The 27,444-nt window shown below is 46.2% G+C and overlaps 1 protein-coding gene across 50 annotated transcripts in view; it reads left to right on the plus strand.

The window, feature by feature from the left end:
• Positions 1–27,444, plus strand: part of SORBS1 (sorbin and SH3 domain containing 1) — a 200,713-nt gene that overhangs the window by 138,657 nt on the left and 34,612 nt on the right. For 23 of the 50 annotated variants that reach the window (XM_053387840.1, XM_053387825.1, XM_053387839.1 and 20 more), the window contains 10 exons: positions 2,333–2,380; positions 2,606–2,735; positions 3,128–3,242; positions 9,559–9,642; positions 15,802–15,816; positions 16,246–16,311; positions 16,804–16,899; positions 18,110–18,159; positions 22,579–22,754; positions 25,819–27,258. In XM_053387840.1, the coding sequence (XP_053243815.1) occupies positions 2,333–2,380; positions 2,606–2,735; positions 3,128–3,242; positions 9,559–9,642; positions 15,802–15,816; positions 16,246–16,311; positions 16,804–16,899; positions 18,110–18,159; positions 22,579–22,754; positions 25,819–27,258 (2,220 nt within the window). The remainder of the gene's footprint in view (positions 1–2,332; positions 2,381–2,605; positions 2,736–3,127; positions 3,243–9,558; positions 9,643–15,801; positions 15,817–16,245; positions 16,312–16,803; positions 16,900–18,109; positions 18,160–22,578; positions 22,755–25,818; positions 27,259–27,444) is intronic. The other 27 variants (XM_053387870.1, XM_053387855.1, XM_053387856.1 and 24 more) reach the window with 9 other exon arrangements.

A 27,444-nucleotide genomic window follows, 5' to 3' on the forward strand; every position in this document is an offset into this window, starting at 1 on the left:
TGAGTATGCCAAGCCTAGGACGACAGCCTGCGTGCTGTTTTGGAGCATTGGGTGGTGAAAAAGCAGATTTCTAGCTTGTTTTAAAGCTTGCGGGTCTGTTTTATTGTTACAGAGAATGAACGCTTTCTGCAGCAGGAGGCTGCCATCGCTTCAAGAAGGTTTTGCTCTTGCTTAAGGCAAGAGAGTGCGGGTGGCGCTGTGGGTTAAACCACAGAGCCTAGGACTTGCCGATCAGAAGGTCGGCGGTTCAAATCCCCACGACGGGGTGAGCTCCCGTTGTTCAGTCCCTGCTCCTGCCCACCTAGCAGTTCGAAAGCACGTCAAAGTGCAAGTAGATAAATAGGTACCACTCCAGCGGGAAGGTAAACGGCGTTTCCATGCGCTGCTCTGGTTCGCCAGAAGTGGCTTAGTCATGCTGGCCACATGACCTGAAAGCTGTACGCCGGCTCCCTTGGCCAATAAAGCGAGATGAGCGCCGCAACCCCAGAGTCGGTCACAACTGGACCTAATTGTCAGGGGTCCCTTTGCCTTTACCTTTAAGGCAAGAGAACTGGGGACTTGGGCAATGGACCCAAGTGCTTTTCTTCTGTGCCACAGTGGCAGTGTTCAAGCTGAGAAAACTAATAGCTAACCTAAACTGTCAAGTGCAGATGACCAGATGATGGAGTGAAGCTTTCAGCTCAGTGGGAATCGGGTGGCATGGGGAGCCAACGAGAATCCTTGTAGCCCTGTAAATAAACATCAGGGCCTGACATCTCTCTCTGAGCAAGCTGATGTTCAGGTGTGTCGGCTGGCATGCAGATAGGCCGAGTCCATCTGCCTGCCTGACTCAGAAGGCTTTTTCTTTCCACTTTAAGGCAGTGGAAAGCTCCAGGTCAGCCTTCCCAAACAATTCTGTACCGTGAGAATTCTGCAACAGCTAAAATGCTGCCAAGGGTCCTCAAAATATAAAAGTGTGACCTTGCTTGAGGATTATTGGATCTTCATGCAAACATAGTGGAAACTGGTCAGTCAAATGGGAAGGCTCAGAACCGTTGGTGGGTAATGGGCAGGAGGTAATGGACAGTCTAGGCATGAAAGGAATGCCAGCACACATTTTCCAACCCAGCGTTTATTTATTTTATTCCATTTTGCTAATCAGTGCTGCTATGGTGTTGGGAATGAGGATATTTTTGGCAGTCCCTATGAAAAATAAGATTCCTATACAGTGGTACTTCGGGTTAAGTACTTAATTCGTTCTGGAGGTCCGTTCTTAACCTGAAACTGTTCTTAACCTGAAGACCACTTTAGCTAATGGGGCCTCCTGCTGCCGCCATGCTGCTGGAGCACGATTTCTGTTCTCATCCTGAAGCAAAGTTCTTAACCTGAAGCACTATTTCTGGGTTAGCGGAGTCTGTAACCTGAAGCCTATGTAACCTGAGGTACCACTGTCTATATAGATTGATGGGCATTCTTTCACAAATTTTGTTACTCTGAAGAAGAAGAAGAAGACATATGTACTTATATGTAATTTGGAACACAAGTTTGCTAGAACTGAGCATAATAAGTTGCTGAGTTGATGTGGAGGGCCTTTTCCGTAGTGGCACCCACTCTGTGGAACACCCTTCCATCAGATGTCAAGGAAATAAACAATTAACTGACTTTTAGAAGGCATCTGAAGGGAAGTTTTTGATGTTTGATGTTTTGTTGTGTTTTGAATATTCTGTTGGGAGCCGCCCAGAGTGGCTGGGGAAACCCAGCCAGGTGGGCAGTATATAAATAAAATAACATCATCATCATCCAGTCATTCTAGTAGTCAAGCATGGAAGGAGAAGGAGCTCTCACAGCCACATGCACAAAGGTAAACATGGGAACGCGTGTGTATTTATGTATTTCGTAAAATTTATATACCACTGGTTTATAGAACAAACCTCAAAGTGGTTTACGAAAAAGTTAAAACAATAAAATTATCACTGAAAAAGATATTCCCATAGTTTAAAACATCCAGAAAGTTTAAAACCAGGATAGAGCAGACAAAACAAATCAAAGCTCATGCAAACTTTCTAAACTACTATGAGGGGTCGTTTAGGCAAAGTGGTTTTCAGCTGGTGCTGAAAGGAATACCTGCAGTACTTCAAACACCTGCCTTTTCCATGGTTAGAGAGGAACCTTGCAGACCTCTCTCTCTTCCCTCTCTCATTTTCTCCTGCTGCCGTTCCCCACAGGGATGAGAACACTGAAAACGATACCTGCATTTGCCCTTGGAATCCTGTAAGGACAGAAGGCGAAACTTTTTAAAGTCATAGGTGCATAATGAATTACCTGTGTTGATTGTAAATCGTTTGTTTTCCAGATGAAGATTCTGATTCCTATGTGCCTCAGTACTCCTTTTACAAAGACAGTAAGTACCTGGATGTTTCGAAGTCTGAAGTGAACTCACGTAAACGCTAAAGATTTGAATGTTATGAAAGAGAACATGTTAGTGGACTGTTGAATCCCATTACTGCAGGAGAATCGTGGTGCTTCTAGAACGCAAAACCTTTAACGTTTTAGAACATTGAGATCTCGTTGTTTCCCTTTCAGACGTAACCATGTTGTGTGTTTTTTTTTAATGCTCCCTTTTCAGCAAGAGCACAGACTTCAGTACCCCGCTCCAAGAGCGAGAACGACACTATCGACATGGAGAAAGTGGTCAAGAGATCTGCCACTCTACCCCTGCCAGCTCGTACCTCTTCTCTTAAACCGAGCACTGAAAGGTAACTTGGTTTCTCCTCACCAGAAGCACTTTAACTTGCGCCACCTGTTTTGCAACAAGCCCCTGAGTTTCCCCTCAGTTCAAACCAAGTGTGTTTGGCGCAGTGAGAAAGGAGAGGTGATTGCATACTTTGTGCGTGCATCTGGTTCCAAACATAAGGCAGTAATTACAGTTTGGTTAATGGGCTCCAGCGCATTTTTGACAACTGGAATTATGCTTTGGCGTATCAGTATAGGAAATCAAAGCAACTCCTCACGCCCCTAATTTGAACCACGCGGTTCTCCAAGCCTGATTTTTGCTTTTGGTTGAAGCGTTTTTGTGATTAAACTAGGATGAACCTCCCAGTGAAAATATTTCGTTTCTGTAACAACAACAAACTATATTCCGCCCCAGGAATGATTGGGAGCCTCCGGACAAGAAGGTGGACACAAGAAAATACCGCGCTGAACCTAAAAGCATTTATGAATATCAGCCAGGAAGGTCCTCTGTTCTGAACAATGAAAAATTGGTAATGTTAATTTTATCTTACTAATACGCTTTCCCCTCTTCCTGCACCGCTGGCATGCTTCCATGTGGCTAGGTTTTACAGTCTTGTTTTTTAAGTTTCCGTCTAAACTTATATTTAACATCTGAAAAATCCTCCGTCCTGTTCGAAAACAGCTGGTGAATAGGCCAAGGCCCCTTCACCGTTGCAAAGTTCTTTGGAGTGTGTTGAATGTGGTTGGTTTGCTTGCCAAATACTTAATAATCCACAATCTGTTGGGTGGTGGGCCTGATTTTTAACGCCTTGTGTTATTGGTGCAATCAGTGTGGAATCTAAGCAACAATGAGTTTTGAACAGGAGAGTTTCCACAAGGTTTTTAAGTTAAGAGAAAGCAGGCTTTGTTTCTTCTCTTTTGCTTTTGGGTTCTTCCTGTGGCCAAGGTTCGGAACATAGTGACCCTCCAGATGGAGTTGCTAGGGATCAAACCTACGACCTTTCGCATGCAGCTCCAACCAATGCGTTTTGGTTTCATAAATTCATCTGTGCTCCTTCCCCATGCAGCAAGTGTCCTGGGCAAAAGCTCCACTTGTGGGCGAAAGCTCAGCTGGGTCTGACGGAAGGTGTGTTTCAAAACATCTGGAGAGCATCATTATATTTGTAGGCTGCTGTAGAGTCAGTGCCATCTTGCAGAGATAATAGTGGGCTAAATGGACCATAGAGTATCTGCAAAAGGTCCCAGATTCAGTCCCCAGGACCTCCAAGAGACATCCTCAGCAGTGGCCGACCTTTGGGTCTCAGATTTCTCCGGCACCCTGTGTGAGGCCAAAAATCAGCAACCTTTCATTCTGCATCAAAGGTTTTTAAATTAAAGATTTTCTTGTGTTACAAAACAAACAAATGTGGGGGGGGGGTACATGCCATCTCCGCTTTCAATTCATAGATCAGGCATCCCCAACCTGCGGCCCTCCAGATGTTTTGGCCTACAACTCCCATGAGCCTTAGCTAACAGAACCAGTGGTCCAGGATGATGGGAATTGTAGTCCAAAACATCTGGAGGGCCGAAGTTTGGGGATGCCTGTCATAGAGTCTTTATCACAGTTCGTTTACAGTGGTCTCCAAACTTTTTTCAAAGAGGGCCAGATTTGAAGAAGTAAAGGGCCGTGAGGGCCAACCAAAGTTATTGACCTTTTTTTAGGATTGAAGTTGTTGAGGTTTTTTTTGGATTTTACCCCAGGAAATAAACTGCTATGGGGGCTGGATTAAACCGACCGGTCAGATTAGGCCCCCGAAACGGACTTTGTACATGCCTGGATGTAGTGAGAGACACTTTTGTCATAGACATCCTGCAGTTTGTGGGGAAAGAGAGGGAAGGGATGGGTGATGTTTTTTCATTCTGTTGCATAGTGCTAGTGTAGGGGGTTGTGTCAGCATAACACAGGACTTTTGCACCTCACAGACATTGCGAGAGGTTAGGGGGTCCAGAGTTGTGTTGGTTGTGTTCAGTTGATTGCAGCACGACTTGTTTGTGTGTGGGTTGTGGTGCCACCAAAGTTCCACTCCCCTAAACCCACCACTGTCCTCTGTCTGAGGCACTGGAGAGAATCTGCCAGTGTAGACAATTCTGAGCAGGATGGCCCAAGGGTCTGAGTCCGTCAAAGGCGGCTTCCTATTTCCCTGTGATCTGCACAAGGCAGCATTTTATGTTTGTATAGAGCTTTGTGAAGTTTCGAAGCTGTTTCTCATTAGGCAGAAGGCAGTCTGCGTTAAAAATACGATAATTGGCTCAGTTCAAATGATCGTGGTTTAGGAGGATTGTGAACAAGCCACAGACTTTCCTCTCTCGTGTGTAGCCGCCCTTTTGATTTTTTCCGTTCTTTGCTATGATGTCCAAGCGGACAAACTAGCTCTGCGCAAGCACACACATGGAACATCTTATGCCTGCAAGGAACATCATTCAGAATGTAGAGCTAGAGCTTTTGCTGTCTTTTGATTTTGGTAGCAGCATACTCCCCTTCAGGTCTAGTGTTAATGTTTTAAATGGCTGACCCCATGTCTTCCTGCTCAGTTCTCTATTGACTACTGCAGTGGTGTATATACCATCACAAGGGATGGTCACTTGGGGGGTGTTTTTTTCAGCTAAGGGAGCTAGGCCTGTTCAATTTATTAGGCTTAGCATGTACCTTCTTCCCAGTGCTGTAGCGTGGGTTGCCGGTGCCCGGGACTGTGTGGAGGGATGGAGGCGAGGGAAATGTACAGAGGACGCCTGTGCATTCAGCTGCCTAACGGCATCCACCTCACCCAGGAAATTGCAGCTGCAGAGATAAGAAAAGAAGAGTCATTTTGTTATCTGCAGAGGTCACTTCCTGGTTCGCATGGAGAAGCTGTTTCCAACAGAGTCCAGCGATGGAAGCGTGCAGCTGTATTGAGGCAGCACCGGGTGTTGAAATTTTGCACCCAGAGAAACTGCCTCTAGGGCCTACCCCCAGGCTACACCACTGATTCTTCCCCCCCGCCCTTGCCCCCATTTTTGGCCAGTCCTCCTCTGTCCATTTTGTCACGGCTAAAATGGCCTCTGTTTCTTTAATGCTTAAAAAGCTGGGTCAGCATGAGTCAGCGGCCTGCACTGGGTTGTATATATAGAGTGAGAAATGTAGGGTTGGTTGGTGAAAGCTGGTAGTGTTGTTGTGTGTCAGTCACTTTTGCACAAAGACTTTTAAGAATAAAAGCAGAAAGCACTCTGCAAGGATATTCTTGTGGACTCTTTTATGCCGACAAGTGTCTGAGGACCAGGCTGAGGAGACAAAGGGAGGTCAGAACCCTTTCCTTTGTTGTTGTTGTTTTTTACAAGCACTGACAGGTTATGGGCCCAGTGTTTCTGAGCATGTGCAGAGTGCAAAACGACTGACAGCATCTCAGCAGGGAGCTGATGAGTCCTAGTGGTGTCAGTGGCTGTGCGTTGGAGCAGTTGGTGGCAAGCTGTAACTTGTCTGCAGCGACACTGGAGTGGCTAGGATCTGAGGATCTGAGGATCAGGAAAGCACTCAGCGTCGGCTACTGGAACAATTTGAACTGCTAGAAGACCACAGTAGGCGACTCACAGAGCAGCTACACCAGTTGTTACAAACACTGACACATTTTGTGTTTTCATTTCCATAGTGGGTGGGGTTTTTTTCTTGTACCTGTGGCCACACACTTGTGATGCATAGCCTTCAGGGGCTTTTCTGCCATTAAAATAAATCAGCTTCTAGCTTTAAAATCTTCTGAACGATGCTCTGGGCAGGCACAGTTTATCTGCACATCTGAAACCCGTTCGCATCTAAGTGGGAGCCTTAAATTAGTATGAAAAGAGGTGTGTGGTTGAGGGAAGCTGAACCTTTTCCCCATCTTGCTTCCTTAAGCTCTGTATACCTCAAGCACTTTTCTCCCCAGGCTGTCGCACCTCCAGTATCAGAAAAGCCCTCAGAACAGTGATTGTCCTTTGTTAGAGCCTGATATTTGCAAAGACGACTAGAGATGCTTGAGGAATTAAGTTTTTGCAGATTTCTAAACAAAAGGACCTGAATCTCTTCCTGATTGGAACTTAGCTGTCCGTCAGATCTTACACTTTTCCAGCTGTCATAATCCAGCGTTATTTGTGCAGTTTAAACATACCAAAATGCACATTTAAATACATATTTTGAGAGAAAATGAACATTTAAATATGTATTTGGTTGTCTGTGTGTGTTGGAAGGATTCTTCTGTACCCCAGAAATTCCAAATTTATCTAAGAATGGAATGATGGGACTAAATACATGAAAGTGTCATAGGCTAGCAGTCGACAGCTTACAGATATGGTTACAACATTGACATAGCTTTGCTCGTCTCACAGGCAGAGAGGAATAGAGCAGTTTAATTCTGAACTGCTCCTACCTCAATTAAGGTTTGTCCAGGTTTCAAGCCTTACAAGACAATTTTTTCTCTTTAAGCTTTAAAGAAGGCTTTTAAGTGGTTTTGTCTAAAAACTCTCTTCTAGAACCCTAGTGTGGAAAGTCTCTCTGGGGCAAATTGCAGCTAGGGTGGTAAGGATTAATCTCCTCCGCACCCTTACCAAGTCCTTAACTGGTTCAGAGGTGGGGAAAAGAGACCAGGGACTCAGGTATACAGCTGCAAATAAAAAGTTTTAATTGTGTTTTAAGGTGCAGTATGCAAATGTAACACTAGATGGCGAAAGGGAGCTATGCAAAATTCAATGTATTTTTTTTAAAAAGCATTTTCACAGCGTTTTTTATATCTGTGTCGATTCCAACTCGGAGGAAAATTCTGAGGACAGGACTCAGGCATGCGTACTATCACAAGTAGTTTAAACATTTGAGATGTGTTGAAAGTGAAAACAAGAGTTATCTGGTATTTTGTTCCTGCTAGTTGGAATCCTTGTTGAACTAGCAGAAAGAGTTTTGTGGAATGTGAGAGCTTACATTTTCTGCTAAGGGGTACTTAGAAAAATACCAGTCAGGCCTGCAAGGTGTCTAGCAGACTCTGCAAGACTTTGCTAGAGGAGGCCTGAGTCAACATGACTCATCTCAAACAAGGGCTAATATCTTTAGCGCCCTTGACAGTTAAGGTCTCATAGCATCTTTTTACAGTGGAAAGATTGGGGAAAGTGATTGACTTACGATGAGCCAGAAAATAAATGTTAATATTCCTTCCCCCCTCCTAAACTATAAAAAAACAAAACACATCTCTGTAATTTGTCAGACAATCTCACTGCTGCAGTCAAGTAACCCCAAAACACAGAAATAATGGGGTGTGGGGTATATTCCTGGGACCAACAAGAATGCTAGTCGCTTTGTATAGCTGGAATGTCTCTTTCATTTTGAGTTTGGAGTCCATCTGTGCTTGCCAAGCAAAAGATTATTCTGCTGTATTCAGTCCCTCGTGCTAACATCATCCAAGGAGAATGGAACCAAAGCACTGTGCAGTAGCTATTGTTTGGGAAGATTAAATCACCTTTTAACCCAGGTGGATTCAGCACATTTCCCAGATTTCAAAATGATGGTATCAGGTACACCTCAACTTGTTTTATATTTGATGCAAAGCAGTTTGCTCCACTAAGAGCCAATGTTTAAATGTGTTCAGGTATTCAGTCTGCAGTGGTTCTAATTAACTACATCATTAAGAGCTCCAGCTTGTTGCTTTAAAACAGAATATAAGTACAAAAAGGGAGAGCCTTTCTTGATAGTCATTCTGTTCCTGTCCTGTCCTGTCCCTACTCTGTTGGTTTTGTCTGAACTCTTAACTTTTACCCTTGTATTAAATGTTGGTGGTCTAACAGAACAGAGTCTTGTGTGTCCATTCCCCTTAGAGACTTCTCAGTAACATGCTTTCTCTAACTGCGTCCTCTTTAGTTTAGAATTTCACCCTTCATCCTGTTTGCCATTATGAAAAAGGGTTTCTCACATATCCATGTGCTGTTAAAGATGCCGTGTTCTGCACCGACAAATAAATGGGGGGAGGGTAGCTGAGGCGGGAGGGGTCGCAACCGAAATTGCAACCCAAAGTCTTAATTTTGCAGAAGGGTGTTTTTCAGCAATTGAATGTTCCGAGTGGATTGCTCTGGAAATTTAAGCAGGACTTAACAGGCTTTATTCACATGTTCTATTTGGTGAAAAGGAAAGTCACGTGTCTCCATATGTCGCCCCGCTGCTGCTGACCATGTCTGCATTTCAGCTGAGGGGAAATTTGATTTCACCAGCTCTCCTCCTTCATTTGCTTGTCAATACAGTGGTACCTCGGGTTAAGTACTTAATTTGTTCCGGAGGTCCGTACTTAACCTGAAACTGTTCTTAACCTGAAGCACCACTTTAGCTAATGGGGCCTCCTGCTGCTGCCGCGCCGCCAGAGCACGATTTCTGTTCTCATCCTGAAGCAAAGTTCTTAACCTGAGTTAATATTTCTGGGTTAGCGGAGTCTGTAACCTGAAGCGTATGTAACCTGAAGCGTATGTAACCCGAGGTACCACTGTAATGCCAATATCTGTCCTGGTTCAGAAATGACCCATCTTCCTTCCCGGACACCTTTGACACTCCGTATTGAAATGGAGTTTCTCCAGTGACTTATCAGTTCAATTCTATGCCTGTCTACTGAGATGCAAGCGCCATTGAATTCAATGGTACTTACTCCCAAGGAGCTGTGTATGACCGCAGCTTACATTGCCAAGTAATGGGATGTAGGCTGCCAATTGAATGCCTCATAAGCTACGGTGGGGGAGACGCAGAACGCCGCATCTTTAACAGCCCTTTCCTATTCTCTGCATAATGTTGTCGTTCTCTTTCTTCCATTCCCGTATCACCAACTCCTTTAGACTCGGGATATAAGCCCAGAAGAGATAGATTTAAAGAATGAGCCTTGGTATAAATTCTTTTCGGAATTGGAGTTTGGGAAACCGGTAAGTTTTGATGGTCACAGCCATTAAAAAAAACAAAAACCCAGCCTGCCTTACACATGCACATGCAACACTCCCTTCTCCATTCTGATTATAGTTATGACCGTAAGACACACACAAAAAATGCAACCTTGGGGGTTTTTTTAACAACAAAAAAAGCAGAAAGAATTTCTGTTTGCGCATCAAGCCACAGATGTACAGCCTCTTGATGATATCTGGAATTCACTAAACCTGTGTCAGCAGTACTAGTGGCCAGTCATATGCTGAAGTTTAGTAGGCCACTGCAATTCATGAGAAATGCGATTTCCTTTATTTTCCAGTGGGTGCTTCCCATTCCCCTAGCAACAGCAAAGGCGGCCATTTTCTTTCTTGCTAAATGACTTCAAACCAGGATGCCCTCATCAACTCTTGCCAACTCTTTCCTGAAATCTTTGGCCAGCTTCCTACCAGCAGGATGAATGGATGAATCCTGTACAATACACATAGCTTGTCCCTCCCTCCGAGGAAGCTGCAGTCGCTGCAAAAATCCCAGAAATGTCCTGATGGACAGACCCGTTGTGTTAATCTTTCCCACATTATTCAGTGGGTTTCAGATGCAGGAGTGTCATATCAGAATGCTGCAACACAAACAACCAAACTGAGAATTTGATTCCATTGTCGTGTTGCATTTACACACCCTGCCTAGCATATTGTAGGTGCTTTACCAATATTAAATTATTGTGGTGGTTTCATGTTCATGTTCATATTTTTGAGAGGCAACCAGGTGGAAGAATTCTGCTGGGACGGATTATGCACCCCATTCACACAGATAGTCCTGCATGCAGAATCCAACAGAAATTGAAAGTTTTTGATGGTTAATCCGTTCTTATGTAACTTTAGAACATTTCTGGTTGGGCACAGTTTTCATGGGATGACTTCCGAAACCAATCGCAATCAACCCAATTTTTGCTCTTGAAATAATTTTTATTAAGATTTCCACACCTTACAGTCATGAAATGCAGAATTAATTTTTAAAAAAACCCCTATCATAACAACTAAATTTGGGGCACATGTTTTGTATATCAACATGATAAATTAGGAAGGCGGCCCCCTCCCATTAGTGTCAACCAAGGCCTAAACTCACACCAGAAGCTTAGGACTGAGGGTTCTTTGGCATCAAGTCTGCCCAGAAAATCCTCCTGAGTTTTTCCTCTCGTACGTTGAATAAATGGGTCCCATTGATCAGAAAAATGGTCCCTGGGTTAACGTCTCTGCCAGAGCAAGAGCCCACACCTTTGACCATGAAGGGTGTTAAGCATTGCGAACTATTCCCACCTGAGCCTATTCCTCCAGTTTTGTAAGAAGTGGAACAGATCTAGGTTTCCTTTTGCACGTTATGGGGATTCAAGAGAGCCAGGTGATCAAAACCACCACCCCCTATAGCAAATTATCGTATTTTTCGCTCTATAGGACGCACCCGACCGTAGGACGCACCTTGTTTTAGAGGGGGAGAACAAGAAAAAAAATTCTCCCCCTCTCTGCTCAGCGCCCCTTCAGCGAAGCGGCAGGAAAAACGGAGACCCTTCCATTTCTCCTGCCGCTTCGCTGAAGTGGTGCTGCGCAGAGAAGGGGGGAATTTTTTTTCTTGTTCTCCCCCTCTAAAACAAGGTGCGTTCTGTGCGTTCAAGGTGCGTTCACCCGAAGCCTCTGGAGCTCAGCGGGCATTCCCGCTGTGCTCTGGAGGCTTCAGGCGGCCATCCCTGAAGCCTGGAGAGTGAGAGGGGTCGCTGCGCACTGACCCCTCTCGCTCTCCAGGCTTCCTTTTGCTGAACCCGAAGCCTGCGGAGCGCAGCGGGAACTCGCGCTGCGCTCTGAAGGCGGCCATCCCTGAAGCCTTTGGAGCGCAGTGCAAGTTCCCGCTGCGCTCCGCAGGCTTCGGGTTCCTTTTGCTGAAACCGGGAGAGCAAGACTCTCCTGGCTTCAGCGAAAGGAACCTGAAGCCTCCGGAACGCAGTGGGAACTCGCGCTGTGCTCTGGAGGCTTCAGGCGGCTACCTTGGAAGCCTGGAGAGTGAGAGGGGTCGGTGTTCAGCAAAAGCAATGAGAAGCCAAGGAGCGTGTAGGGAGCGCTCCCTCTGCGCTTCGGAGGCTTCGCGTTGCTATCACTGAAGCCAAGGAGCCTGCATTCGCTCCATAGGACGCACACACATTTCTGCTTCATTTTTGGAGGGGAAAAAGTGTGTCCTATAGAGCGAAAAATACGGTATAAATTGGGGTGAAACAGGAGCAGAAATTGCCAACGTTTTCTTATTAATTCCATGTATGGAATGGAAAACAATCCACACAGTACAATTGGTATACATTGTTGTTTCTGTCAATTTACAAATGATAGATAATGGATTCTGTTTCCCCCTCGATTGCAGTGTTTCCTCTGCATTTAAATTGAATAGAGTGGAACAATGCGATGACAACATAATTTATGTAATCAATTAAGCTGCATAATTTTGCCACAGCGGACAGCGATTACAAATAGCATTGTTTTTGGCGGTTGATGAACTGGAGGAAACAGAAGCAGCAATGAATACAGGGTGAAATGGAAATCTGGGCTCCTTGCATCCCTGGTTGTAAGAAATTTGTGGCTTTTAGGACTGTGAAAATGCACTCTGCAGTGTTCCGAGTGCATTCCCAGCTAGCGATCAGATTCCATCTAAACATTCATTCAGTTTTCTTCTTTTTTCACTTTTACAAAAGTGCAAAATGCTATCAGCAAAGTGAAGTTCAGCAAATTCCCCTTTGCTTACCCCCACAGTGCTAAGGAAAGCTCCACTGTTGAAATTCTCACTTTAAGATCCGTATTAAAGGCATGGGAGTCCTCTTAAGTGGGAAATCTGGATACCCAGCTAGGGATTAGAAGGGCAGATTATTCCATTAGAGACAGCCATTTTAATAGGCATATATTGAATTTATAACAGGGTCCTTTTTCAGTGTGAAATCTGCCAATATGGGCAGGAGGGAGGTGAGGTTTTAGCTGAAAGAGCAAAGAAAGAAGTGTCTTGCTGTGAAATTGTGAAAAAACAAAACAAAACCCTTTGTCTGTGAAACATTTGCCAAGATGAGTTTGGAGCTGTTTCCTTGTTCCCCACTCAGCACAGACAGGCATGAACAGCCTAGATATATATAAACTGTGCTTCTTTACATTTCCCCAGCAATAACTCCAGCCAATAGTGATGGCTTGTTTTTTTAACAAGTGTGATGCCCTCAGGTTAAATACTTAGGAATAAGGAAATCTGCGAATTACCCCAAATGATATCCCATTACAAGGAGACTGTTCTCTATGAGATGCCTCTCTCAAACATGATGACCATTGCTGCCACTATATCTGTGAATAAGCAACCAGGGGGGGTTGTACCCCTGAATAACCCACGACTCCCCAGTACTGAATACTATGCTCCCCCAAATAAGCTGGAACTGAAAGCCATTAGGAAACATAATTTCTGACTGAAAGCTTTATTTTGGCACGTGTTTCATTTGAGCATATTGAAGAACCAGTTTGGATAGGGCAGGCATGGCCAAACTTGGCCCTCCAAATGTTTTGAGACTACAATTCCCATCATCCCTGACCACTGGTCCTGCTAGCTAGGGATCATGGGAGTTGTAGGCCAAAAACATATGGAGGGCCAAGTTTGGCCATGCCTGGGATAGGGAGAGAATTGGAACACCCTGAGGACCCCTTTTAAAGGTGACTCACGCCATTTTTCATTGGTCTCCGACAGTGAGCTTGGGGACAACATAGCTTTTTTCAAGCCCACAGTCAAATCTGGACAACCGTTGCCCATGGTGCATTGGTGTGTGTTTTAGTCCCCTATTGGACTGAAGCTAAGTCCAATGGGACAATTGCCCCTGGTGGGACAGCCAACCTCATCTCTCCTTTCCTTGCACCACTATATCTCAAGACCATAGGCCTTCCAAGAGGACCTGAGGACTCTTACTGGGAGGATTTATGGCAGGCTTCCTCAACCTCAGCCCTCCAGGTGTTTTGAGACCACAATTCCCATCATCCCTGACCACTGGTCCTGCTAGCTAGGGATCATGGGAGTTGTAGGCCAAAAACATCTGGAGGGCTGAGGTTAAGGAAGCCTGGTTTATGGCCTTCTTGTGCCAACAAACATAGGCCATCACATTAGGACTATTATTCCCTCCAACGTTTGAGGGACTGCCCTGTTCTGATTTGATCTCCGTTTCTGCACCTTCAGCTACAATCTCTACAGATATACTCTGTGTTCTCAACATTAGTGCCTGAGCCACTGGTGGTTCAAATAGCCTATGAAGTGCTAATAATGGTGTCCAGGATGGACTCTTACTGCCCATGTTTTATCAGTTTCTCCTGCTGCCTCAATTTCCGCTTTCACTAGCTCCAACTGGAATGGCTTTGGTGCAGACAACTCTGGCCTTGTCACCTGGGCCTATGATGGATTCCCATGACCCTTCTTTTAGCCCTGCCCCCCCCAGGTGTGCTGGTCCCAGTGGTACCTACTTCCCCCAATGTTTTGACTCATGGGCTTCAACTGGCCTGTTGACCAACATTTCTGTGGTTATCTCCACAACTCTGGTCTTGGTTTTGCTGGAAGCTTCTATTTCCTCTATGAAAGGTTAGCACATGGGCTCAAGGCAGAACAGCTCAAACTTGTGACTGTGAATCCTGGTTTTTACTTGATTTAGATGGATACTGCTGTTCTAGTCACGCCATTCATACTTCTGGTATATTAGAAACCACCATATAAAGTTGGAAATCTCCTTGGGAGGGATGGAATGGCATGGTGTACCATTCTTCATCAGCATTTAATACAGAAAAAGTACCGTATTTTTCGCTCTATAAGACGCACCTAGTTTTAGAGGAGGAGAAGAAAACAAATGTTCTCTCCCTCTCTGTGCAGCGCTTCTCCAGCAAAGTGGGAGGAGAAATGGAAGGGTCTCCATTTCTCCTGCCGCTTCGCTGAAGAGGCGCTGCACACCTTTTCCTCTCTGCGCAGCGCCCCTTCAGCAAAGCGGCAGGATAAGCGGAGCCCCTTCCATTTCTCCTCCCGCTTCGCTGAAGGGGCGCTGTGCAGAGAGGGAAAGCTGTGCAGCGGCTCTCCAGCGAAGCGAAGCCAGGAGAGCGAGGGGGGTCGATCCCTCTTGCTCTCCTGGCTTCAGCAAAAGCAACGCAAAGCCTCTGGAGCACAGCGGGAGCGCTCCTGCTGCGCTCTGGAGACTTCGGGCACCTATCCCTGATAGCTGTGCAGCCTGCATTCGCTCCATAAGACGTACACACATTTCCCCTTACTTTTTAGGAGGGGAAAAGTGTGTCTTATAGAGTGAAAAATACGGTATATGACTGCCCTCATGTAGCAATAGAGCATTCATTTTTTAATTTCAAAAATGGCTGCCCCATTGCTGTATGGGAGCAGCCATATTGTTTTGGGTTTTTTTCTGTACTAAGTGCCAGGGAGAAACAGCACATCATGGTGTACACCTGCAAGATTTCCACCTGAGTGGCACAGCTGCCGGTTTTCACAGCTTCGAGCTGCGGGTGGGTGCGGGGAGTTTTAAAAGTAAAATGAAAAATGGTAAAAGGCAGACATCAGATCATCCTTTCAGATTCATCGTCGGGGTTCAGATTCTGGAGCGGGCCGCATTCTGAAATGCAGAAACAAGTGGGTGGCTTCAGAAAAAAGGCAATTGACTCTATAGTGTAGGCTTCCTAAATTTCTCCCCAAGCCTAGTTTCTTCAGTGTACGTTGGGTTTGTTTTGCCTTTGTCTGCCACTCGGCGAACTCTTGTTGCTGGATGGCTGATAAACTGAACGAAAGGTTATAGAAGTGAATCTCCATTCCTAGTTTCATAAGACAAGGCAGCCTTGCTTCTCACCGGCATATTTTTCATTCTGCTACACCAGCAGCAGAAGCCGCTGGTTTTGATTCCCATCAGTACAAGTTTCTGTTCCTTGGGCTCTGTGTAGCACCTCCCAAATCCAGATCGGTTGGGACCCAGGACCTGGTTTCCAAACCTGGGTCCTTAATTCACTTCTTTGACTAAATTCTTAATTCCACCTTCTGTTCCTTGCGAAAGATCAACAAGTAGCACAAAAGTGACATGAATAACTCTACATTTTCATTGCCCCACACTGCCACCTCTGGGATGTCAGCCATTTGTTAACATGGTATGTATTTGAAGTCTGGGAAAGGGGCTGGGCATCTATATTTAAAAGAAAAAAGAAAAGGCAACCCCACAATTTGAAAATCTTGGTTATACCCCCTTTTTTTTTTTAGGGGGGAAAGAATGTGCAATTTTATTTTTTTTATTCTGGTTTGGTTTCTTTAGCAAACTGTATTGGAAGTGCTTTCAAGCAAATTTCTAAAGCGAGCCCTGCAACACAGTGCATGCATCCTCTGTCCCCCTCCCATAATCTCCTGTGTTTGTGGTTTAACAGGTTGAGCCCCTGTTTCTTTCCTTCCCCTCTTCAATTTTATTTCCAGTGTTGATGCAATTTCCCCCCAATGTACTCCCTCTGTTCTAATCCAGTTTCCATGTTCTTTGTGAAGTCTTTCCTTACCTTCATTTCCTCATTTCCTCCTCTGCTTTCCATCAGCCTCCGAAAAAGATTTGGGATTATACTCCGGGATATTGCTCTATCCTTACTAGAGAGGATAGAAAGGTAATTCAAACATACGTTGTACTATAGTATGGTTTCTGTGTGTTTGTGTGGCTTCAGCTTTCAGTCTCTAGCAATGTTTGGATTTTACGTGAGTGCAAGTGGTGGTTTGGATTTAATTGATTTTGGATTCCTTATGCCTTGTTTCAGGCTGAAAAGAAGCCTTAAAGCGTTCCTTTTAACCCTCGTTGGATCACAGCAGCCTCCTTGCTCTTGTGATCTGTAGCGATAATTGTACTAACAAGTGTTTTGTGCGGTACGAATGAATTTTTTACAGTGGTTTAAAAAGAAATATTTACAAGAAACACTACTAGATCATGGCAAATTCAGATGGGAATCTAAGCCAGTTGTGCATTTGAGTATGGAAAAATATTCGACTTTCGTCTTGTCTATCTTTGTCACTTTAAAACAAAAGGCTCTGTTTTTTTCAGAATTAGCTTTTGTTTTGCCTCCCCTTATGTGTTGTTTCTTCCTTCTTCTTCCTTCTTTAACCAGACTGACCCAGAAAAAGACATCTACCTCTATCAGACTGAGTTAGAGGCAGATATAGAAAAAATGGAGAAAATGTATAAAGATAAGAAGCAGATGAAGGTATTTCTTCTTCATTCCACGCTGCTTGCTAATCCCTGTTCCTAAACCCTCTGCTCTAATCGGGTTGCGGCTGGATAATTAGCAAACAATGTTGCTGCAAATGGTATTACACAGAGGCTGCATTCAGATGTAACACTAAACCATGGTTTACAGTTACAGGAAGGAGTCTGGGCAAGCTTTGAGCTTGTGTATACTCCCCTCCTCTATGGTGCAGCCGTGAGGTGATCGAAATCTTTCTGTTTCCATTTCCAGTCAGCCACACACAGTTTAGCATTACGACTGTGATCAATAAAATATGGTGTATAGTAAACCTGCAACTTACCATATTTTTTGCTCTATAAGACACACTTTTCCCCCTTCAAAAATTAAGGGGAAATGTGTGTGCGTCCTATGGAGCGAATGCAGGCTCCTTGGCTTCAGCGATAGCAATGCGAAGCCTCCGAAGCGCAGAGGGAGAGCTCACCCCGCGCACCAGAGGCTTCGCGTTGCTTTCGCTGAAGCCGCCTGAAGCTTTGTTTCTAAGAAAAGCAAATAATTTCGGGGGGGGGTGTCCCAAGCAGGATCAGGGCTAGGGTGGTTAAGGAAGGGGAAAGTTGGCCCTTGCCCTCACCATAATCCCAAGAAAAATCCCATCCAGTGTTGCAGTGGGAAGAAAGCATTGAACATCATGTCTGGTTTGGCACTTAGCGGTTGCAAACTGTGATGTCCACTATCCACTCCCAACCTTTTTATTGTTTGCTCTGTTGAAAAGAAAACTGGCTTCAAGCTGTTTCTTTAAACAAACAAACAAAAAATAAAGAAGCTTTTTATGATCTGGTGCATATGCATTTTACCTTCTACGCTAGAGAAATATAATCTTCCTTTGGAAAGTGATTGGCTTGGGCAGAAGAAAGTCGCGTAGGCCGTAGTTATAAAATGGGCCTCCCACTGAGCAGTTTATTTCCCTTAATTTGCTTAAGGCTTTCTTTAAAATAAGGCATTGACAGACAAATAATCACGGTGCAAAGGCGTGGCCCGGGTTAAAATCTTTTACTTCCGTGAAGGAACCTCCAATCAAATGCACGCCAATCGGAATCAGTGTATAAAGTCCAGGATTTGAATTTAGGGTGGAAAATTGCTCTCTGGAGTCACTCCCCCCCTCTCTGTCTCTCCTTTTGCTTTGCACGAAAACTTGTGCATATCACTGACTTATTTGTCTGGATTCTTGCAGAGTACGACAGGCTCCTCTCCTCCAGAAACTTCCTCGGATCATTTGCCTCAGTAAGTTTTGAATGCTGCGCTCTGATGTTGATGTTTTGAAGCATTGATCGCGTTGGGAGCTGTAGCTGCAGGTCCTTTGAGAGCTGTGCCCATGTACAACATCGCAGGAATCATTTTATGTGTGTCTAAGAGCGGGTGGGGCTGTGGGATAAACCACAGAGCCTAGGACTTGCCGATCGGAAGGTCGGCGGTTTGAATCCCCGCAATGGGGTGAGCTCCCGTTGCTCAGTCCCTGCTCCTGCCAACCTAGCAGTTCGAAAGCACAAAGTGCAAGTAGATAAATAGGTACCACTCCGGTGGGAAGGTAAACGGATTTTCCATTCACTGCTCTGGTTCGCCAGAAGCGGCTTAGTCATGCTGGCCACATGACCCGGAAGCTGTATGCCGGCTCCCTCAGCCAATAAAGCGAGATGAGCGCGCAACCCCAGAGTCCGTCATGACTGGACCTAATGGTCAGGGGTCCCTTTACCTTTAAGCTGTATTCAAAGGGTATATGGGTGACATTTCTAGTTCTAAGTGTGCCCTGAAATTAGCACAGGCAAAAGGTTATTGGAGGGACCTAAGAAGGTTCCTCTTAAGATCTTCCTCCGGAGAAATTCAAGTCAGAATGTGCTTAGCTCCTTCAGGCTTTCTTTCTGCCATTCTGAATAAAACTAATCAGAGTTGAAATGAATACGCCGTATGCGGTGCTGTCACAGGTAACGTAGCGCAAGGGTTGATAATATTTTTGACCTAGTGCGACTGATCTTTTATATTTCCTCACCCTGTGCACGAACTTGAGCAGGTGGGCGGGGCAACCCACCTGTCAGTCATCGGAAGACGTCAGGTAATGGACGGGTGCATAGCCCCGCCCACCTGCCAAAGATAGCCCACAGGGTGTGTGAGGAGTGTGCTTTGCCAGCATGTGCCTCTCTAGGAATACACTGGCAAAACAGTACTTGTAGAATCATAGAAGCCTGAGGATCATCTAGTCCAGCAGCGATGAAATTCACCGCATGTTACACCTTGAAATAAAATTTTATGAAGATGCAGTTCTGCTGGTACTTGACGCCACTAAAACTATCTAAAATGTATAAGAACACATAAAGTAAATGTTGAAGAAGTGGAGAGGCGGAAGGCTCAATGTTACATATGTGGTGGTGGACCTGTAAGAAAATTAAGGAATTTTGAGATGTAATTTATGGGATACCAGACCCAGACATACCTTAAAAAGCGAGAGAAATATTATTGTATGCCAAAGTAGCCGCAAGAATATTAATCACTATGAATTGTATAGTAGAGGAAACCCCAGCAAAGCTGGAGTGGCAAAGTAAAATGCTGGAATAGGCCAAGTTGGCAAAAATGACAGAAAAACTGAGAGGTCATACTGATCAAACATTTATTAGGAAATGGGACATGTACAAAAAGGATTGTTGTAATAGCATGACGTCAGTGGCAGGAGTGGAATAACGCCTGTGGTATGATAGATAACTATAAGGGAATATAATACTGATGGAAATTAACAAAATAAAATGATAAATATTGTTCTAGATAGACTAAGTGGTAGAGGCACGATGGGGTGGCGGGAAGCCTTTAGAAATCCAAGAAGAACGCAGTGTGATGTGACGTAACAAATATTATCATTCTTTCTTCTGGTTAACCTCTTCGTTGGTTCTTTCATTTTAATCTCAATAAAGCATAAAAAATGGAGGGTTGGGTGGGAAACAAAACATCTAGTCTGGCAGCTATCCCATATGGGAATCGAACCTGCAACACCACACTCTAACGAACTGAGCAGGGTTGAACTGTTCGCTCCCCAGCTGATGAGCAGAGGGTTCTGCCCTCTTTGATCAACTCATTGCCCACAGGGAAGGTTCTGGTGAGATGTACCAAACAGGATGGAGCCCTGCCCACCAGCTGACCTCACTTGATGGACAGCTGGGTGTGGTTTGGGGGGGTAGAAGAATTATTATTATTATTATTATTATTATTATTATTATTATTATTATTATTTGTACCCCGCCCATCTGGCTGAGTTTCCCCAGCCACTCAGGGCAGCTTCCACAAAGACCAAAAATACACTAAGATGTCACACATTAAAAACTTCCCTGAACAGGGCTGCCTTCAGATGTCTTCTGAATGTCAGGTAGTTGTTTATCGCTTTGACATCTGCTGGAAGTGCGTTCCACAGGGCGGGCGCCACTACCGAGAAGGCCCTCTGCCTGGTTCCCTGTAGCTTTGCTTCTCGCAATGAGGGAACCGCCAGAAGGCCCTCGGCGCTGGACCTCAGCGTCCGGGCAGAACGATGGGGGTGGAGACGCTCCTTCAGGTATACTGGGCCGAGGCCGTTTAGGGCTTTAAAGGTCAACACCAACACTTTGAATTGTGCTCGGAAACGTACTGGGAGCCAATGTAGGTCTTTCAAGACCGGTGTTATGTGGTCTCGGCGGCCGCCCCCAGTCACCAGTCTAGCTGCCGCATTCTGGATTAGTTGTAGTTTCCGAGTCACCTTCAAAGGTAGCCCCACGTAGAGCGCATTGCAGTAGTCCAAGCAGGAGATAACTAGAATGACCTCATGTGCCAGTTTGCACCACTGGCAGTCTTCCCCCCCCCCCGTGGGAGTGAAATGTCCTGGGCCTTGGTGGCTTTCCAGCCAGAGGGTGCCGTTGGTTTTCTTCATGAGAAGCTCGGGTCATTTCTTTGATGGAAGCTAGTGAAGCACTCCTGGCTATGCATTTCAGCAACGCAAAGAGAAGGAACAGCTGCTCTGCCTCACCATTTCTCTTCCCATCCTACCAGAGCCGTCTTTCCCATAGGGCTTAGTGGTGCGTTGCGCCAGGGCGCTGGCCTCTCAGGGACGCCCAGCGAGTGGGGGAGCTGAGCAGCTTTGCTGGCGGCCTCCCCTATCCCTGCACACCTGCCAGCTGTGCCCCATCAAGCATACAGCAGGCGGGTGTGGAGCTTGCCTCCCAAGCCTCTGCGGGAGGAGAGCGATCCCCACAGAGGATTGGGAAAAGGTCAACACCTCTGGGAAATGGGGGGGGGGGGCGGAGGGATCTTTGCACCACGGAGCCAGGTAATAATAATAATAAATTTTATTTATATCCCGCCCTCTCCAGCCGAAGCCGGGCTCAGAGCGGCTAACAACAATAAAATAATACAACATTCTAAAATCATGTCATTAAAATTAATTCAACTCAAATTGATGGCAACCATTAGGCTAAAGTTCTGTGAAGATTGCCAAAGGAGGGAGTCAGGCTGTGCCCTGGCCAAAGGCCTGGTGGAACAGCTCTGTCTTGCAGGCCCTGCGGAAAGATGTCAAGTCCCGCAGGGCCCTGGTCTCTTGTGACAGAGCGTTCCACCAGATCAGAGCCACAGCCGAAAAAGCCCTGGCTCTAGTTGAGGCCAGCCTAACCTCTCTGTGGCCTGGGACCTTCAGGATGTTTTTGTTTGAAGACCGTAAGTTCCTCTGTGGGACATACCAGGAGAAGCGGTCCCATAGGTACGAGGGTCCTAGGCCGTATAGGGCTTTAAAGGTTAAAACCAGCACCTTAAACCTGATCCTGTACTCCACCGGGAGCCAGTGCAGTTGATATAGCACCGGATGAATGTGATCTCGCAGCGAGGACCCCATAAGGAGTCTCGCTGCAGCATTCTGCACCCGCTGGAGTTTCTGGGTCAGTCTTAAGGGCAGCCCCACGTAGAGCGAGTTACAATAATCCAGTCTGGAGGTGACCGTCGCGTGGATCACAGTGGCTAGGTCAGGGCGAGAGAGGTAAGGAGCCAACTGCTTAGCTTGGCGGAGATGGAAAAATGCCGCCTTTGTTATAGCTGCAATCTGTGCCTCCATGGAAAGGGAGGTGTCGAAGATTACACCCAAACTCTTAACGGACGGTGCTGGCACTAACTGCGCCCCCGCAAGAGATGGGAGTTGCCCCCCCAATCCCATATCGTCCCGTCCCAGCCACAGGACCTCTGTCTTCGAAGGATTTAGCTTCAACCGGCTCCCACGTAACCATCCAGCCACAGCTTCCAGACATCTGGTCAGTGTGTCTGGGGCCGAGTCAGGATGGCCATCCATCAACAGATAGAGTTGGGTGTCATCGGCATACTGATGGCAACCCAGCCCAAAACTCCGGACAAGCTGGGCGAGGGGGCGCATAAAGATCAGATATGCTTAAGATGGCCCTGCATCTTACCTTCCTTTTGATGCTTACATTCCCGTCACGTAAAGTACAGGGAGCCGATGTGTGTTTTGCATACAAAAATCTCTGCAACCCCTGGAAAAGCATGTGATCCAGAAAGGCAAGGTGTTTTCGCTCTTAGCAATTTCGTAGCGGTGTGTTGAGCTGCCAGCATGGCCCGTCTACAATTTTGCAACTTCTTGTTTTTTTTTAATTGCTAAGGAAATTAAGTCTCCCTCCTCCTGCATACTTTTAGCTCGCCGTATTCCCCCAGCTACCATTCTGCAAAGAGAGAGTTTGAAACAGCTCTTGGAGATGCCACCGGGCCGGAAAACGAAAGGCAAATATACAAAAGTGTTTTAGAAGGTGGCGATATCCCGCTGCAAGGGCTAAGCGGTCTCAAACGTCCCTCCAGCTCGGCTTCAACTAAAGGTATGTCGCTAGAGCAACAATTTCCATGCATCTTCATGGACTGGCTGTTGTCGGTAGAACTTTAAAAACAGGTTGTGTCAATATATCTGTGCCAGGAAATGCTGTGCTTGTGTCAGGGTTTGAGATGTGAGGAATAGTTTCTGGGGTGGTAATATCTGACTGCACAATTTCATACATCAGTCGGGGTGTGTGTGTCCTTTTCAATGCTTCCCCACTTTAAAAAAAAAAAAACCTTAAAAAATTTAGCCTGTTCCCTGCATGTTAGATTTCTACTTGCAGGGAGTTTTATAAAAAGGAGCATGCAAATCAGCCACATGCCATCTAGGTTGGTAAAACCCATTTTGCCATCACACAGTTCTCTTACTCTGCCGCACATGTAGGCCACAGTCAACCTACATTGGGATCAGATTGGCTTCAGATCCAGGAGTTTTAATAAACCCAAGTATCCAAGAAAAGATTTGTTAATCTGCTGGTATCTGCTCTTCTTTCCGGGGTTTAGAACCATATTTTGACCCCAGGTTTCATGGGAGCAAATTTTCCTGCATCCAATTGGGTGGAGGATTAAAGGGGGCGGGTTACTGATTCATCTCTAGAAAGAGTTTGCTTATCACTCATCTATCCTTTTTAAGTTGCCATGTCCGGCCCTGCTCACTTCCAAGCACAGTCCGGTTACGCTCCCTCTGAATCTTGCTCATGGTTTGGCCCCGGTATTCTCTTCCCCTCCCTCCCTTTTGTCTTCAGAGCATCCTCACGGACCCACATCACTCAAACCAGTTTCCCCCACCCATGGTAGAAGCTTTCTCTTCCGCCCATCCTCTTGCCAGTTTAGCTTCCTAAACTGGACATTTATCTGGGATTGCCTTGCCTGTCGACCTTACTTATTCTTCCACTGTGGTGCCCTGTGTGGCTTTTCTATGCCTGACTTAATAGAGAGCTAACAACACTAGCAGTTGCGAAAGAGCGTAATAAAAGAGCGAAATGCATTATGAGCTGCAAAGACTGTGGCTAATGCAATAGTTGTGGTGAATTAATGCAAGTCAAAGTTGTGCATTAAGCCCTGCTGATTTCAAAGAAGTCCCTTGACAATCTGTGAAATGCAAACTTAGGAATCACTGGTGTTGAAAGCAATTAATTCTATGTTGACAGCTCGCTTCTGGGTTTCTTTTCTTTTACATTTTTGCAGTTACTTTTCCGAACATTATCTCCGCAACCTTGCCACACATTTGTTGTAAAAAACACACAAAAAACCCTGAAATTCCCAGGAACTCACAAGTTACTCAGTGGAGTCACAGACCTTTGCCTGTAGAGGGCGGTCTGAAAATGCTGGCGGGCAGCAGCGAAAGCTTCGCTGCCGCCCGCCAGCATTTTAAAAGCCCCCGGGACAGCGGAGAAGTCTCCGCTGTCCTGGGGGCTTTTAAAATGCTGGCAGTCGGGAGGAAAGCCCTCCTGTCCCCGGAGCTTGCGGGGTGGGAGGTGGGGAGAAGGGCTTTTCTTCCCACCGCCAGCCATCAGAACAGCCTTCTGAAGGCTGGCGGTGGGAAGAAAAGCCCTTGTCCCCCCCCCCCCCAGCCTTCAGAAGAGGTCGGGGGACAGACTGTCCCCGGACCTGGTCTGAAGGCGGTTTCCATAGGAACGCATTGATTGATTTTCAATGCATTCCGATGGGAAACCGTGCTTCGCAAGACGAAAAACTCGCAAGAAGAAAAAACTTGCGGAACGAATTAATTTCGTCTTGCGAGGCACCACTGTATAGCCTTTTATATAGCTTGTGGCTATTAAATCTTCCAATTGTATATAATGCAGTACAAAACAGTACAGCACTCTCTTGAAGACTCTCAAATCTCATTTCTGCCGTCAAAGTGCTCGCCCACAAATGACAATCTGTTCTTTTCCATTGTCACTTCCAAGTGTGATGCGTGGGATTTTCAGAGCTGTTAATTTTTAGCCTTTAAAATCTCAAAAGAATCTACCTTTTGTCTCTGTAGATTTACAGGGGTGTTAAATAGCGTCACATTGTATTGACTGAAATTATTAGCAGTGTTGCTGCCTTCGGGTGCTGAGTATTTATTTATTTTTTCCTTCAAAGAAGATTTTGCTCTTAAGCGGAAAGCTTGCATGCTGTTTCATCTAACAGCAGTTTAAACCAACAACTTGATTTATGCACAGGTGTTTTGCATGCCAGGCACAGCCAGTTAGATTGCAAGCTTTTGCTGATTTTCATATGAGCACTTACCGTATTTATCGCTCCATAGGGCACACCGGACCATAGGGCGCACCTAGTTTTGGGAGGAGGAAAACAAGAAAAAAATATTCTGAATCCCAGAAGCGAGAACAGCAAGAGGGACCTGGCTTCTGGGATACCGTGTGGCTGTTCTGGCTTCTGGGATAACCACGCCAAGCCTCTTCAGGGCAGCAGGATGAAGGCTCCCCATGCCCAAAGAGGCTGCGCAGGGCTAAGGCAGAAGCCAGGACAGGCACGTCGCTGAAGGGGCGCTGCGCAGTTCTCCCTCTCTGCGCAGCACCCTTCAGCGAAACTGGAGAAGGAACAGAAGGAGTCCCTTCTGTTCCTCCTCCAGCTTCGCATGAGAGGTGCGTCGCTCAAGGGGCGCTGCGCCTTCTCTCTCTCTGCGCAGCGCCTCACCTTCACAGGAGCCTGCATTCGCTCCATAGGACGCACACACATTTCCCCTTCATTTTTGGAGGGGGGAAGTGCATCCTATAGAGCGGAAAATACGGTAATATACCCTGTTGCTCCAGATTCCTAAAGCAGCGGCACTGACTTGTAGAGAACTTGTTTGATCTCCGCTGTCCCTAGTTTAGAAGCTCCTCTGACGTCGCAGGATTTACCTCCCTGAACACGAACAGTCCTGTGTTACCTCAGCAGCACAGCTTGGCTCTTCCATCGCTCTCCTGCATCCCTTTTTAACATTGCCTGTCTCAAGATTGCATTGAGTGAAGCCACAAAAAGCATGTCATTTCCCTCCCCTCCCCTCCCCTCTTTCTCCACAGCTTTGCCACACTTAAGCTAACAGGTTGTATTTATTTTATTCTGCATGCTTTCCAGTGGATCGTAAAGGTGGGAATGTTCATACGATTGCACCCTCTTCAGTTAATAGCCGAACCCTTAACTCTAATAATGCTGGTCCAGTAGGCCGCCCATGTAAACATAAGAAACCCTTATCTGCTGCAAAGGTCTGCATTGCTGAAATTCTTCCGTCCAAATTCAAACCCAGGCTGGCTGCTCCACCTATTTCTGGGCAGGACAGAAAGGATCTCTTGCCTCACGAGAAAACGCAGAGCTGCGAAAACCTCCGCAGCTCTTTTGCCTCCTTTGATAGCAGGAAGGATTTTGAGAACTTGCTGATGAAGTCCAAGCAAGAGTTTGCTGTCAAATCCATCAGCACACAGAGCTTGCAAGAGTATGGATCTTCCAGCTCCAGGAAGGGCTCTCGGAAGAACGAGAAGGAGTTCACCATGTTGTATAAAGACATGCACCATATCAACCGCTCCGGGATCCAGCTGAGTAGCATTTCGTCCTGCAGCGTGAAGGAAATTGCATCCCTGTTTGAGAACGAGCCGAAGGACAAGAGGGAGCCCAACCCCAGTCGGGAGAACCTGGAGCAGATCCCCAAGCACACGGTCTCCTCTCGCATCACTGCCTTTGAGTTGCTGATCCAGAGATCCCTCTCCATGCCTGCTCTCAACTTCTCCAGCTTCCAGGTCAAATCTCCCGCTCCGAGCCTCTCTAACAGCTGCCTAGCTTCAGCTCGTTCGGCCGAATACCTGTTGGATTATGCCAAGCCGGACCTGGGACCTGCCAACCTCGCCGATACGTCCTCCTATTCGTGCAGCAATACGGAGGACGTGACCTCGGAAGTCAGTGACCTGGCGCCTGTGGAAACGCTCTCGGCTTGCACCGACGAGATAGATCTGTTCTCCAACGTATCCAACGATAGCGGCGGCGACAGCATCACCAGTGGGCCCTTGAGATACAAAGCTAACCAGTGCAAAGGATCCTGCGCTGCTTCTTACACCAGGTTTACAACCATTCGGAGGCACGAACAGCAACAGTCCGGCAGAGGGGAACCCCAAGAAGATCAGCAGCTGCTTCCCAGAAACGTCTATCTCATGAGCCCTCTTCCCTTCAGACTGAGAAAACCCGTGCAGCACAGCTCCAGGAAGACTCCGCCTCTGCAGATCCCGGGAGACCTGTTGGCGTCCAGCTGTGAGATCCAGAATAATCTGGCTCGGTCGAGGGGGAGCCTGGTGGACCGGGTGGACAGCTCCCTCTTCCATGAGCTGTATATCCGACAGAAACCTCCGGCTCCCAAACGCCTCTCTTCCTATGACGTCCTCAAAAGGTTTAGCCACTTCCTGGATATGGAAACATGCCAAAATAGCTCCCTAATGGACATCCCAGGTGCCTTTAATAATGGGAATGTTCCATATGCATTATACCACAACCTGGACACAAACAACAACCAGCACAGGACGTACCTTGGAGGTGGCATTTTTGAGTATTTTACTGGTGTTACTTCATCTGTACCCCCACTTTGCTTCTCCTCTCTGTTTTTTTTATTTTTTTTTAAAAACCCCCTGCATCTCATCTTTTCCTGTGCGTCCCTTGTGCCGTCCTCCTTGCATTTCAGGACTTGACTGAGCTGAGAAATGAATTCCTACTGCCTTTCTA

This window comes from Podarcis raffonei, chromosome 5 (genome assembly GCF_027172205.1).
Source record: "Podarcis raffonei isolate rPodRaf1 chromosome 5, rPodRaf1.pri, whole genome shotgun sequence".
NCBI classification, from domain to species: Eukaryota; Metazoa; Chordata; class Lepidosauria; order Squamata; family Lacertidae; genus Podarcis; species Podarcis raffonei.